The sequence below is a fragment of the Rhizomucor pusillus genome, assembly GCF_041956525.1.
Source record: "Rhizomucor pusillus strain CBS 183.67 unplaced genomic scaffold VTP01scaffold_19, whole genome shotgun sequence".
Lineage (NCBI taxonomy): Eukaryota > Fungi > Mucoromycota > Mucoromycetes > Mucorales > Lichtheimiaceae > Rhizomucor > Rhizomucor pusillus.
The window spans coordinates 114630-127792 of record NW_027192161.1 but is presented as its reverse complement, the minus strand read 5'-3'; the positions used below and the strand labels follow the sequence as shown (position 1 = coordinate 127792).

Sequence of the window (13163 nt, the reverse complement as noted above, 5' to 3'; positions counted from 1 at the left end):
CCGTCGATGTCAAGAACGCCAACGACTTGCCCAAGCTCGTCGAAGGTCTCAAGCGTCTTGCGAAGTCTGATCCTTGTGTCTTGACCTACACCTCTGACTCTGGTGAACACATTGTCGCTGGTGCTGGTGAACTTCACTTGGAAATTATCTTGAAGGATCTTGAGGAAGACCACGCTCAGGTCCCCATCCGCACTGGTGACCCCGTCGTCCAGTACCGTGAAACCGTCACTGCTGAATCCAGCATGGACTGCTTGTCCAAGTCTCCCAACAAGCACAACCGTATCTTCATGCGTGCTATGCCCCTTGATGAAGAACTCTCCAAGGACATTGAAACCGGCAAGATCGGCCCCAAGGACGATTTCAAGGCTCGTGCCCGTGTCCTTGCTGACCAATACAACTGGGATGTTACTGAAGCTCGTAAGATTTGGTGCTTCGGTCCCGACGCCACCGGTCCTAACCTTGTCGTCGATGTCACCAAGGCCGTCCAATACCTCAACGAAATCAAGGACTCTTGCGTTGCTGCCTTCCAGTGGGCTACCAAGGAAGGTCCTCTCGCTGAAGAACACATGCGTGGCTGCCGTTTCAACATTCTTGATGTTGTTCTCCATGCTGATGCTATCCACAGAGGTGGTGGTCAGATCATTCCTACCTTCCGTCGTGTCGTCTACGCTTCCGTCTTGACCGCCTCCCCCGGTATCCAGGAACCCATGTACTTGGTCGAAATTCAGTGCCCTGAAAACGCCGTCGGTGGTATATACTCTGTCCTCAACCGTCGCCGTGGTATGGTCTTCTCAGAAGAACAGCGCCCTGGTACCCCCATGATGAACATCAAGGCCTACATGCCTGTCAACGAATCATTCGGTTTCACTTCCGAGTTGCGTGCTGCTACTGCTGGTCAGGCCTTCCCTCAGGGTGAGTGATCAGTTTCATCTTCAGATACAATGAGCCCATTGATACTTACATCTATTTTTTTTTTTTCATATAGCCGTCTTCGACCACTGGCAGCCCATGACTGGCGATCCTTTGGAAGCCGGCAACAAGGGTAAGTTTTCTTGGATTTTTTGCATGAATTTGTCTCTAATTTTCGAAATTTTATCTAGTCTACGACATCATCCGCGCTGTCCGCAAGAGAAAGGGTCTCGCCGAAGACATCCCTGGTCTCGACAAGTACTACGACAAGTTGTAAATAATGCCTTTGAACTACAACAGCCATTAGACGAAGTTCATAAAATAGCAAAGTATAAAAATGTAGCATGGCTGATCGAAGACATAGGACTGCATAAAGATAAAATATACTCTTTTTTCCGTTATCATCAATTCCTTGCTGGTTGCGTACAGTTTTACTTGTTTCTTTACTTGATGGCCAACATGTAAATCTCGATCTGTCACCGTTTCTATGGAGCTGCCATCATTTCTTGGACTCCCATCAAGCGAACGACTTGCAGTTTCAAAGGGGATGGCTAACACAGCACACCATTTTAGGATTACAACCAAGAACCGCAAATAGCAAAACCAACCCTGCGCCACGCGGAGCTTACCTAACATCCGGAATATGTAGCTTGAAGCAGACATTGAAGAGAAAGAGATAACAATGAGAATAAATGTTCAAACAAAGACTACATCCCCATGGACAAGAAAAACAGCTGAGCATTCAGTTTTGATTATTCAACAGAAGGGATGCGAATACGAATGCCAAAAATGTTTGTCAAGGTGAGCAGCTTGAATGCAGGCGAGAGATCTTTCATAATTCTGTCTGTACTCATAGTTACTAACTTGGAAAGAACTCAAAGCGTCCCATCTCACACTGTGTTGCCAACGATCACCATGGTCTACGACCACCATGTGGGGTAACTTTATCAACTATCCCTACCAATAAATCGAATGTAAGGAGCGTGGATATAGGCCAGAGCAATTTCTATAATTATCTCATGAGTTATTAGGTACGAAAGGCCTATTGTTGCTGCTAAATATAATCTATGCATCTACTATCATAAGTTCCATCAGTAGCAACCGGAAGTTACAGTGTATACCGCAACGTGTGTTGAGCTTCTCCCACTGTTATATGGCGAATATGTGACAAGCCAAAAATTCTGTTTATTGAGTTATTTTTTTTTTTCTTTTACCCATCTTCGACTTTTGTCCGTTTTTGTAAAAGCAGTATTAATCAGCAAAAAGAATGTCCCTAGGGAATGTGAGCAATCCAACGCATTCGTTATCTTTATCTTCCCCATTTTTAATGACTAGCTTGCTAGACTTGCGAAGGAGGAGGAACGGCGTGATAGTCCTGGTTTGCAGGAGGCTGCTTTGTTTCAGTAGCTGCATTGTTACCAGAAGTCGGCGTAGCAGACGCACTATCATTTGCGCCACTTGGAGAAGCCTGATGCTCTGTCGAAGGGGTAGAACTATTATAGTATCCGTAGTAGTTGTTGTAATAATTCGGGTCGTATTGATACTGGCCATAGTAAGAGTAATATTGACTGTAATCGTAACCTGGGTAAGGTGCATCACCTGTCGCAGTTGTAGCGGTTTGTGGCGATCCACTCTCTTGGCCAGGTGTACCAGCTGATGGAGGAGATCCAGCAGGCGGCGGTGGAGGCGGTGCAGCACCGGCCTGAGGTGGAGGAGGTGGAGGAGGAGCACCATATCCGGCATACTAACACATCAAGATGAGTACACATGTGTAAAACCGATAATCAAAGAGCATAAATGCATACGCCATGGTGACCGTATCCTCTGCCATAACCACGTCCGTAATATGGGTACTGCTTAGCGCGTTCGTATTCTGCTCTAACTGTCTTGAGAAGATCTTGAGTCAGTTGTACTGCCTTTTCCAAACCCTCTTCTCGCGGGCAGCTATGCAGGTCGGATATCGATTTAGTATGTCGTTCTAGGACCAAAATTACAAAGCAAATAAATTACCTAATATACACATGCAGAGGTTCGTCTGCTTCCTGTCCCGTACTGGTTTCGTAAAATCCTGATCCTCTTCCTTTCAATTGAACCCTACTGCCCGTTTCGTTTTGAATATGCTTCACATATGCACCATGTGGACCCACGATCTTTGCTCGAAGATTGAAATGTGGTCCTCCTTCCATATCCACAGGAATCTTCTCCTCGAAAAATCTACGTCTCTACAATGATGTCAGTTGTTTGCGAGTTAAAAAATTTCAAAACTTTTCTGTGAAACGCACCTCAGGGCGAGGATGTTCATGGTGATGTTGAGGTGCCGCAGAGGGTAAAACAGCGTTCCGAATGATATCTTCGATTTGAGCAACAGCCTTGTCAAGTGCTTCCTTTGTAGAGGCAGTGACATGAAGATAAAGCGGTGGGTCACTCTCTGTTGCCAAGCTCTTATCCGGATAGTACTTGCCACGAGTAGTCACATCTATTACAAGATTTCTCCGTTGTAGGTAACGATTTTGCAAGCAACCATCTACTTACCCGCTCCGGTCTCACGTTGGATTTGTGTTTGAGTAGCACCACGTGTTAGCATGTAGCGGTTCTTGACATCGTTGATGGGTATGTTCTTAACAAAGTCAGCATCGTTCTTGTCCTTGGCGAAGAACTTGTCGTCTTCGCTGCTGCCGCTAGTTTCATTATTGTTAGCGAGCCCTTTCTGAGCAAGGATCGCGTTAATCTTTGCAGCGGCCTCGCCTAGAAAAATGACAGGTTACGAGTCTGCTACAGCCAACAGAGAAAGAAAGTGAAACTTACTCAAAGCATCTTTGCCAGTTTGGCTGCTGCTACTTGAGGATTTTGGCGAATCTTCTTTCTCAACCTTGCTGATTTTTGCAACAGGACTCTCGCTACCAGAGCGCTGCTTTCCTTGATCGTCCAGATCCCATTTACGTTTTCTGTTTATATGTATAAGAATCTGCCATGGATCTAGTAAACACTTTGTTGGACATACTTTTGACCTGAATCAGACATTGTGTGGAATACAAAGAGAAAGAAAAAATTGTTTCGTCTGCGTCATTTGACTCAGTGCTCTTTACAGAAATGGAAACTTCGGTGCCCTTTTGTTCCTCCACGACATATGTCAACCTTATTATTTTCTTTGACTTTACCTCGGGAGGATGCATCCTACAAGTTTATCCACAGTATCTACATGTATCTTTTGAAATCTCGGTTTAAATTACGTAAGTGTCCCATTAATAGGCATCTACTGGTACCTCGAAAATATGCCAGCATTTAATAGATTTGTTACAATATTTATCAAAAATGCTTTACTTTGCGAGGATTAATGTCAGGAACGGGTAAGTTCCATATCAAGCTTCGCATGCAATTCCACGGCGGTTTGTATAACTTCGAGAGGTAGTCCTATTATGACGTTCGTCACCAAATTTACTAAATTCATGTGTCACCGGAGGGGCTACATACCTGCTAGCTGTGCAACTTTGAGACCGTGCGACTGGCGGCATACACCTGGTTTGATCTTGTGAATAAATGCGAACCCACCAAAGCTATCCTCTTGCAGACTGGTTTGGAAGCATCGAAGCATATGGAACTGGTCTGTTGAAACCAGGTCGGCCAGCTCATGATAGTGAGTTGCAAACAATGTACGGGACTTTGAATGATTGTGGAGATATAGAAGTATAGCATATGCCAGCGAAAGACCATCCGTTGTCGATGTGCCGCGACCAATTTCGTCCATGATTACCACCGAGCGCGACGTTGCATGTTTTAGAATATTGGCTGTTTCTGTCATTTCCACCATAAAGGTAGATAATCCTTCGGCCAAATTGTCTGCTGCACCCACCCTGCTGTATAGTCGATCAGCTATGCCAATCGTTGCTGATTTCGCAGGAACAAAGCAGCCAACTTGTGCCAGCAAGATAATGAGTGCATTCTGCCGCAGGAACGTGCTCTTGCCGCCCATGTTTGGACCTGTCAATAGCCATAGGCGTTGATCCTGTCCTAACAGACAGTCATTCTTCACAAATGGAACGCCTTTTGTTGCAAGCGTAGTTTCTACGACAGGATGCCGCCCTTCCTTGATATCCATGGTATTATCGTGCGTTATCTTGGGACGTACATAATTGTATTGCTTGGACAACCAGGCAAAAGCGGATAGTACATCGAGTTGCGCAAGGATCTGACAGTTTCGAATGATCGTCGTCGAATGATTGAGCACCTGAGCTGCTACATCCTCCAAAATTCGTGTTTCGAGCTCTACTATCTCAGCCAGCGTTGTTTCTAGTTGTATGGATAAATCCGTCCATGCTTTTAATTGATATCGGTGCTTTGTCTTGGTCGAGTTAATCAACGTTGCTTCCGTGTATGCATTCAAGAGTTTCTGTGCTTGCGAAGCGTTTATCTCTACGACATGTTTGTAGAGCCCATTGTTGAGTAGCGAAACAGAGTTGCCGCAAAGTGTCCTGAGTTCGATTTGCAATTTATCGCGCTCTTCATTCAGATGTGACAATCGAGTGTAGAGCTGCTGCATCTCGGGGATTGCTGGATTAACAAATCCGTATAGTTTTTCCTTTTGATTGTCGTCAGGTTCGGCTTGCTCAATAAATGAAAAGTTGATAATTTTTGCCAAATCTTCGTGGGGATCAAGCGAATGGGCGTATCCGGTGACGGCAGCCACGAGTCTCTTGCTGAACTGCTTTCTATTACTTTGCAATGCATTTTGAATTAGTGTTTGAATCGACTTAGATGCCTCTAGTGTCGATGCTATCTGCAGCAAATCAGAGTACTGATACCGTTTAACTGCGATTCTTTGGAGAGTTCTCTGAGCATCAGTTGTTTGCTGCAAGCTATGCCGCAGGTCATGCAAAACATCGGGGCATTTTGCAAAGAAATCCACGACGTCTTGTCTTCGTTTAATAGCAGATGCAGATGTCAGTGGCGAGCAGAGCCAATTGGCCAGCAGTCGAGAACCGGCGCTTGTAACCGTGTAATCGATGATGGATAGTAAGCTATTTTTCCTTCGATTGTCCTTGAGCGTGCGAACGATTTCCAGTGAAGCCATTGCCGCACTATCGATGAGGAGCGTGTCCTTAGCATCGTATCGTGTGGGTTTTTGTAGTCGCGGCCTCTTTTCCGGGTGCGTCTCTTCTACGTAATGGAATAGAGCAGCGCTCGCAGCCTTTTCCGCTTCAGAGAAAACGTGGTAATCACCGAGCAACTGCGTGCTGTCAGAAGTCCCGTATATTTCCACTGCGTCGTTTGCAAACATCTGTTTCAAAGCGGTCGCGCCGAACGTCTCATCAAAAGAGCTATCAGGCTGGTAAGTGATGGAGACAGAAGGATTTGTCAAAAGCGGACGTAGTACTGGATGATGGTTAGTATCCTCTGCCAGCATTTCCATCAGAGCGGCTTCGGAAGGCCGGATTGATTCCGGAAGAATGACTTCGCGCGGTCGGATTCGTGCCAGATCGTCCTTGAAAGTATCAACGTGCGAGAGTTGCATCACAAACTCGCCCACAGAAACATCCATCCATGCCAATCCAAGCGTATCTTTGTCGTCTTGCAAAGCATTCACGGCCAGCAAATAATTGTAGGAAGCAGCATCTAAGAACCGTTCTTCGATGACAGTGCCAGGTGTAATGACACGAGTAACATGACGCCGAATGCTAGGTGCACCATCCTGCTTTGTTACTTGCTGCTCGCAGAGTGCAACTCGGCAGTTAAGACGGTTGACTAGAATATCCAGATATCGTTCCAGAGATCTGGCGGGAAATCCAGCAAAGTCCACAACAACTCCAGATGCCATCTCCTTTTTAGTCAGTTTGAGATCGAGTTGCGATGCATATTGGCTTGCATGATGCTCGTAAAGCTTTGGTGTGTTTTAGCTTGGATGTTTGCCAATATACGAATTCAAGTTTTTTTTCCATATCCAACAATTACCTCGAAAAACTCGCCAACCTGAATGAGGAGCACACACGATGGATATTTCCTGCTGTATTCACGCGCTGTATCTAGGACGGCTGATCCACTTGGCTCCAATTTGAGCTCTATCTTGAAATAAGCTAAGTCTCGGTATATATACAGCCTTGCCGAGAATACTACTTACGGTTTTCTCTGGCTGCGTTTGCTGATCAGTTTTGCATGGATCTATGCCAGATCGGGACGATTCACACAATGCCGTCAATCGTGTTCGGGTTACTCTCTTCAAAGCAGGTGCGCTGTAGGATAATCGAGCGCGAGAGGTTTGACAGCAAAGTCTGTAAGGACATTGTCGACGTGAAGAGAACCAAAGTCGTCTAGCTGCAACTACCAGCATGTCAAAGTTCGGCTTGGCGGGCAGAATTACCCGGGTTTTAAACTTTTTCCCCTTTCATTATTTTGCCCTTATTTATCACACAAATATACAACATGGAAAACGGAAAAGAGGTACTATACAAGTTTAGTTTTGGGTAATCATGTCCAGATCAATGTCATATGAAATATTACATCCGCAGCTATTCTTTGCATTGGGATTGTCCACGACTTGGAATGTGGAACCGATCAATTCTTCGACAAAATCCACTGTCGATCCTCGAATAAACTGCAAGGAGACTGGATCCACAACTACCCGTACTCCATCCTTTTCGAAAATCCTGAGCAGCGATTGCTTAGTCCACACATGCATCACGAGACAACATTGGTAGATATTTATTCACTTACGTATCATCCTCTTCCACCTCGGTGGTAAGTTCTAGCTTGTTTTGATAGCCATGGCATCCGCCAGAGTCTACGAGGATTCGAAGCATTGACTTATTGTCATTGTCTCGTTCAGCTATAAACTTCAATTGCTGATAACAAAAATGGTCAGACTTGTTGCAGCACTTCTGAGATCGTTGCTGCGCACAAGTACCTTTACAGCTTTGTCAGATATGGCCAAGCCGTTGGCAATGGAAGCAGGCTTGACAGTAGGCTCGTCATGTCGTTCGCTGTGCATTTGCTCTGCACTTTGCCTTGCGCATGTGTAGCTGAATAATCTTCGTGGTGGCTGGCTTCCTAGTGCAACAGGTGACGAGCCGGAAGGTCTATGGAACGTGAAGCTCGGTCTACAGCGTCCCGAATGTTCGATTTGTCGTGACAGAATTTGTCTGGAGGTTGTGAATGAACGGCAGAGTAATGGTCGAAACGACATTGTGAATTTGTCAGAAAAAGGAACAGCATCGGGAGCCTTCGCATCCGGAGCCAGACTTGCATTGAAGCGCAAATGTCTGGGGTCAGCAAGAAATATTAAGGCCCATTCAACTTGATCATCATCCCACTTTTTTTTTCAAATCTATTTATTAGAACTGCCTGATATGACCATTGTAACAGTATCGTTCTGCATTCTCGATAGCGGTGAAGGGATATATGAAGGCTTCGTCAACGTGTGGAAAGCCATATGTCGCATTGATGAGGATTAACTGAATATAACCTCCATTTCAGCTGTCCTTGCATGCCGTGCTTCGTCTTTCAGCAGCTTTAACTGTCTTTGGTGTTCAATTCGTTCTTCTTCGGCTTTTCGATATGCATAGTTAGTCAAGACGTAGCCGAGCCCCGCGAGAGTAAGCCCCACGATGGCAACACCAGCTAGGTAAAAAAAAAATGTTTGTTCAATCGCGATGCTTAACATGCGTAAACCCAAATATTTTCACTTACTCATTCCTTTCCATATTGTTTCCCACCGGATGGCTTCCAAGTTGGTGCGCACATCACCCAGTGATACTGTAATGCGGTTGTTAAGTTCTTGGATTTTCATGTCTATATGTTTTAGTTCCTCTCTTGCTTCATTTTTCCGGTTATTGACTTCGAGTGTGACATCATTCTTCATGGTTGCGATATCCTCTTGCAGTTTCTGTTGCAAGGACTCAACTTCTCGAGACACTGCGGAGCCTTCGGCTTGCAGAGTTTGCACATTGTTCCTTCGCATAGTTTGTACTTCAGTGCGCAACTCCGAGAGGCCTGCTTTGAATAGGTACAATTCCTAATAAAGGCGGCATCGTTTAATATTAGTCGCTGTAAGAATATTGTTAGGACTTACATTATCCAGGTCAGAACGTTGCAAAAGCAGCTTTTGGATATACGCTGAGCTAACTCCCTGTGGTTTAAGCAATCCTGTCCGTAATCTTCCGTCTCTTTTTTCCCCGCTTCACCTGTCTCTCAGCCTAAATTTTATGCCTTTCATGACGATTTCTGCCTGGGCCCTTGTAAAACCCTGATTCTCAAGCACTTGCAATAGTTTGTAGGTATCAAAAAGATGCTCAACGGGTGTCGGATTACTGCTAGTAGTGGCTGCTTCTACTTTGAAGTTCGAGTTATTGCTTCCGTTGCCGCTGGCTGCTGTGCTGGTGGTATCAGGCGGCTGCTGTATTTCAGCTAAAGATGAAGGAAGCTGAAAGTCTTGAGATGGCGGCTGCGGTTTCGATGGCGGTGCATTTTGTATTGGGCGTGTAGGATGCGGTGAAGGGAATGGTCGTGAAGAATCGTCTGCTGAGAAGCTGTGCCTGCTCACGGACAAGGCTCGTCGTTGCACGCAAAAGCGCAAAGGTTGTCGTATTGAAAGCATGAATCCGCTCTTGTCTGACTTTTTCCAAATTCATAAGGGTGGCGACCATTTTTGGGCAGTTCTAACAATCGTCAAAAGACGACAAGTTTATGTAAAAGATATCAAGGTTACAAGATGGTGAATCTAGCTCTCTGCTATTCCTATGTATTAGCCTCAAGTTTTTCGAAATGCTTTTTAGCTGCAGCGATGTTCAGCAGCGTGGCTGCGGATTCTATAGGGCACATGGATGGTTAGCCAGCGGACAACGCTAACTGCAAATCCATGAACTTACGAATATTTGGATCAGACATCACAACCATGGCGTAAGTGTTGTTAGTTAGTACATCAATGAAAGCTGTGAAAGCACTTCCTCGGATTTCCATGCTTTTGAATCTGGTTTGTGATCGACTGCAGGCATATGTATTTAGCAACAAGCACTAGACATCCATATTTCCTGCAGACATACCTGCATCCCAAATTGAATTGTTTTATGATATTGCTAATCTTTTCAAATCGGTGCAAGTCATGATGCTGCACCGTAGCTGCATTTGCTATCACCAAGAATGTCGTTCTTTCGAACAGCACCACCTCATCGGCGTCGCAAGTTCTGCAGAAATAATCCAAGTGGGACTCCAATGTCCGGATGTTTGGTATCAAGCAATGCACGATTTGGGACCATGCCTATATGAGTTTTTTGAACATGAATATCTCCGAGAATGCAAGGAGATGTGTGCGCTCATACCGCATACAATGTTTCATCCCAGATGGACGTACGGAATCCGCGAATCTGCAAAGGTTCTGAACGTACTCGGAGCTCTTTGATACGTTCATCAAATATCTATGCATGGAATATCAAGATCAGAATTCTCTGTAATCGCTGGTAGACTCCTCTCACCTGCTCTCTCTGATGTTCCGGCAGTAAATCCATCTTGTGGATCAAGCAGAAAATCTTTGCATCTTGAGAGTTTGCGCGGATGGCGTCCAAGCACGATTGGTAGTAGTGAAGATCGCTGCCCCAATCTCGGCTTTCCACATCGAATACATAGATAAGTACTTCGACGTTCTTGAATATCCGATCCTTTTGAGACGCAAAGTAATTTTCCATAAACGCTTCTTGTCTAACGGAGACGTGCAAATCAGCCAGGGATAGACTTTTGATTACAATCAGGGTTATTTACCCTCCACAATCCCACAAATTTAGAACGAGGTTGCCGAGAAACTTGACGTTCGAGTGCTCTACGTCAACTACAAAGCAAGGTGCCGTTTAATGCGCTGCTGTCGTTTACTGCCAACTGCCCCATATTCGAGGTATCCACGTACTTGTTGCACCTAACCGCCGGGTATCTCGGGCGATATAGTTGCTGAATATGATGGAGCGCATTGAGGTCTTTCCTGACCCGCTTTTACCCATGAGCAAAACCTAGACATTGCGCGTGGTCGAAGTCAGCGATCCAATAGATGACATTTCACTGCACAGCCAAGGCTAGACAGCGCCGTTGTATCTCATTGTGTCTTTGTTGCTGAATTCGCTGCTCGTCTTTGTCATTACCTTTTTCTTCTTCATTTCGAAATATTGGTTTGTAAATGTTATGCAAAGGGAAGAATTTCGATGTCTGGGCCCAAAACTCGCTGTTCAGATATACCGCGCAAACGGAATTTTGATGTAGGATCACAAATTCACAGCGTGTCCGTTTTGTATTGATTATAGAAGTACGCATCCATGGGTCCTAAACAAATGAAAAATAGCGTATTACGCATAACAAATATTGTGGTCATACGTGGTATTCAATTTCTTCTTCGTGTTTTGGCACTTTTTGGTACACTAACCATGCATATTTAGTTGCGAACCTTTCTATCGTGGCTTTATTCGTTAGTTTCCTTTCTGTTTATGAGTATCATTGCTTCGATACTGGTATTTATGTACGGACATCCTCCTCCAAAGCTGGCATAATTGCATTGGGCCAAAATGCTAGTTCATTTGCAACGCCGTTTACAGGTTTTTGACTTCAATTTCGCGGTCACAAAGGAACTTAATTTCGGTCGATATGTAAAAAATAATTGAGAAGTGTCACCAAGGCTGACGATGGCGGTTCATCTTGGTCAAAGCAATGAGAGAATAAACTTCACTAGCTGAGATACTCTGCAAATTCGTACTGTTTGCTACAAGGTGCTACTACAATTTCAGTTAGACTTGACACGTATCGTTTTCTGCACTATTATGTCGATATGGAAAGTCCACTGGCAGTATGTCTTCGATGATGCTCCTTCTCTTCTGTTTGCCATTGCAGCTGAAGCGATTGCCGCCTTCCTTCGCATTGCTAAAGTCATAACATTACATTGGCCCCAATTTGTAACTATGTCAATTTAATTTGAGGCCATGTTGTCCATCGCCGAATAAACTTCATGTAGAAATAATGTCTTCAAATGCACAAAATTGCTCCAGATACTCGTCACGGTGTGCATTTGTGGTTAGTGCTTAAAGAGTCGCAGCCTAAACAAAGCTATCCCGAATCAATACCATTAAATTCGACTGAAATGTATGGGAGCTCTCCAGCTTCTGAGTCCATCACCTGCAAGCAAGCATAATTTCAATAATCTCGCGAGCTCACTAATTATATTTAACAGCCAACTGCCCAAAGTCGTAGCTGGCAGAACGATTGCACTCGTTCTACTCAGCAAGAGATGGCTCTTTTATAAGATATTAAACCCTACTATCTGCTATATTCGATATTACTTTTCCAAGAATATGGCTATCACATAGATCATCATAGTAAAAGAAAACTAAGATCGAGAAGGATTTGTGTTGAGCATTACAGAAGTTGATCTCTGTTACTGAAGTCGACACGAATCGTTTCAAAAAAAGGGAAACATCTCCTGGATTCATGCTTGTGGCAGATAGCATATATTATACCATCTTCGTTTTAATAAGTTTTGTATGTGTGAATAACTTAAAAAAGCCTGGCCATATAATATAGAGCTTAGAGACTCTCCTTTTCACCTCTAGGTTATCTATTAGACAAGCTGTACTTGTATGCGAGGTATACTGTCGTTACTTTTTGGAGTAAAAAAATGTAATGCTGAAAAAGGATACAGGAAAGTATCCATTGCAAAATGTATCGTGAGCCTACTAATGATTCAAAATACAGTAGGTGTATGTGAATAGTGATCCTTATGAGTATACGACGCAGGAGGACAGAAAGCCATAAAATATGTAGACCAAAAGGGCCTGAAAAGATCGAGAAACAAGAACGAAAAATTTTGAGGCTGCATTGACAGTACAACTTCGTCTTGCGTAATCGCAGAGCAAACGCTTTTCTTCCTTCTTCATCTCTATTCTATCACAATGGATAGCGGCAGCTTGAATTTGTATTCCTTCATCGAGCTCTTCTCTGCCGTACTGGTCTCGTGGGGGATAGCACTGTATCCTCCACTTTTGCTATTGCTTTTCAAGAAGGCATGGAAAATAATCCAGAAAGAACGAGAACAAGGCACATGCAAAATGATCACAAGCATAAGCTATGAGACTAATCTGCTGTTTTGCAGTCATTTGCAAAGACTGCGGCGGAAATGGCCATAAGTCAAAAAGGAACAAGAAATGCAGATTGTTCGAGCATGAAAGAGGTTAGTATAATTATTGTAGGTTTTGTACACATTGATAATAAACAAAAATGAACCAGTTGGACGAAAAAGG

The 13163-nt window shown here is 44.3% G+C and overlaps 6 protein-coding genes across 6 annotated transcripts in view; 1 reads left to right on the top strand and 5 right to left on the bottom strand.

Moving 5' to 3' along the window:
• VTP01DRAFT_3914 (uncharacterized protein) overlaps window positions 1–1374 on the top strand; it is a gene marked incomplete at both ends in the record, with an annotated part of 3395 nt that extends 2021 nt beyond the window's left edge. The window contains 2 exons of the mRNA XM_069382538.1: window positions 15–912; window positions 986–1374. Of these exons, the coding sequence (XP_069235848.1) occupies window positions 15–912; window positions 986–1374 (1287 nt within the window). The remainder of the gene's footprint in view (window positions 1–14; window positions 913–985) is intronic.
• Window positions 1375–2248: 874 nt separating this feature from the next.
• On the bottom strand, window positions 2249–3930 carry VTP01DRAFT_3913 (uncharacterized protein; the record flags this gene model as incomplete). Its single annotated transcript, XM_069382537.1, has 7 exons — window positions 2249–2653; window positions 2715–2853; window positions 2920–3131; window positions 3192–3385; window positions 3442–3654; window positions 3715–3854; window positions 3911–3930. The coding sequence occupies 7 exons, from the start codon at window positions 3928–3930 to the stop codon at window positions 2249–2251; spliced, it is 1323 nt and encodes a 440-aa protein (XP_069235847.1).
• Window positions 3931–4246: 316 nt separating this feature from the next.
• VTP01DRAFT_3912 (uncharacterized protein) lies at window positions 4247–7184 on the bottom strand (the record flags this gene model as incomplete). Its single annotated transcript, XM_069382536.1, has 5 exons — window positions 4247–4320; window positions 4381–6784; window positions 6856–6962; window positions 7022–7042; window positions 7115–7184. 5 exons carry the CDS (start codon window positions 7182–7184, stop codon window positions 4247–4249), a joined length of 2676 nt encoding a protein of 891 aa, XP_069235846.1.
• A 170-nt stretch (window positions 7185–7354) lies between these two features.
• VTP01DRAFT_3911 (uncharacterized protein) lies at window positions 7355–8083 on the bottom strand (the record flags this gene model as incomplete). The annotated part of the gene is made up of 3 exons (XM_069382535.1): window positions 7355–7547; window positions 7615–7742; window positions 7805–8083. 3 exons carry the CDS (start codon window positions 8081–8083, stop codon window positions 7355–7357), a joined length of 600 nt encoding a protein of 199 aa, XP_069235845.1.
• Window positions 8084–8347: 264 nt separating this feature from the next.
• On the bottom strand, window positions 8348–9493 carry VTP01DRAFT_3910 (uncharacterized protein; the record flags this gene model as incomplete). The annotated part of the gene is made up of 4 exons (XM_069382534.1): window positions 8348–8517; window positions 8587–8911; window positions 8969–9017; window positions 9081–9493. 4 exons carry the CDS (start codon window positions 9491–9493, stop codon window positions 8348–8350), a joined length of 957 nt encoding a protein of 318 aa, XP_069235844.1.
• A 140-nt stretch (window positions 9494–9633) lies between these two features.
• VTP01DRAFT_3909 (uncharacterized protein) lies at window positions 9634–11036 on the bottom strand (the record flags this gene model as incomplete). Its single annotated transcript, XM_069382532.1, has 8 exons — window positions 9634–9704; window positions 9765–9880; window positions 9939–10153; window positions 10215–10310; window positions 10368–10590; window positions 10651–10717; window positions 10793–10892; window positions 11022–11036. The coding sequence occupies 8 exons, from the start codon at window positions 11034–11036 to the stop codon at window positions 9634–9636; spliced, it is 903 nt and encodes a 300-aa protein (XP_069235843.1).
• Window positions 11037–13163: the final 2127 nt, after the last annotated feature.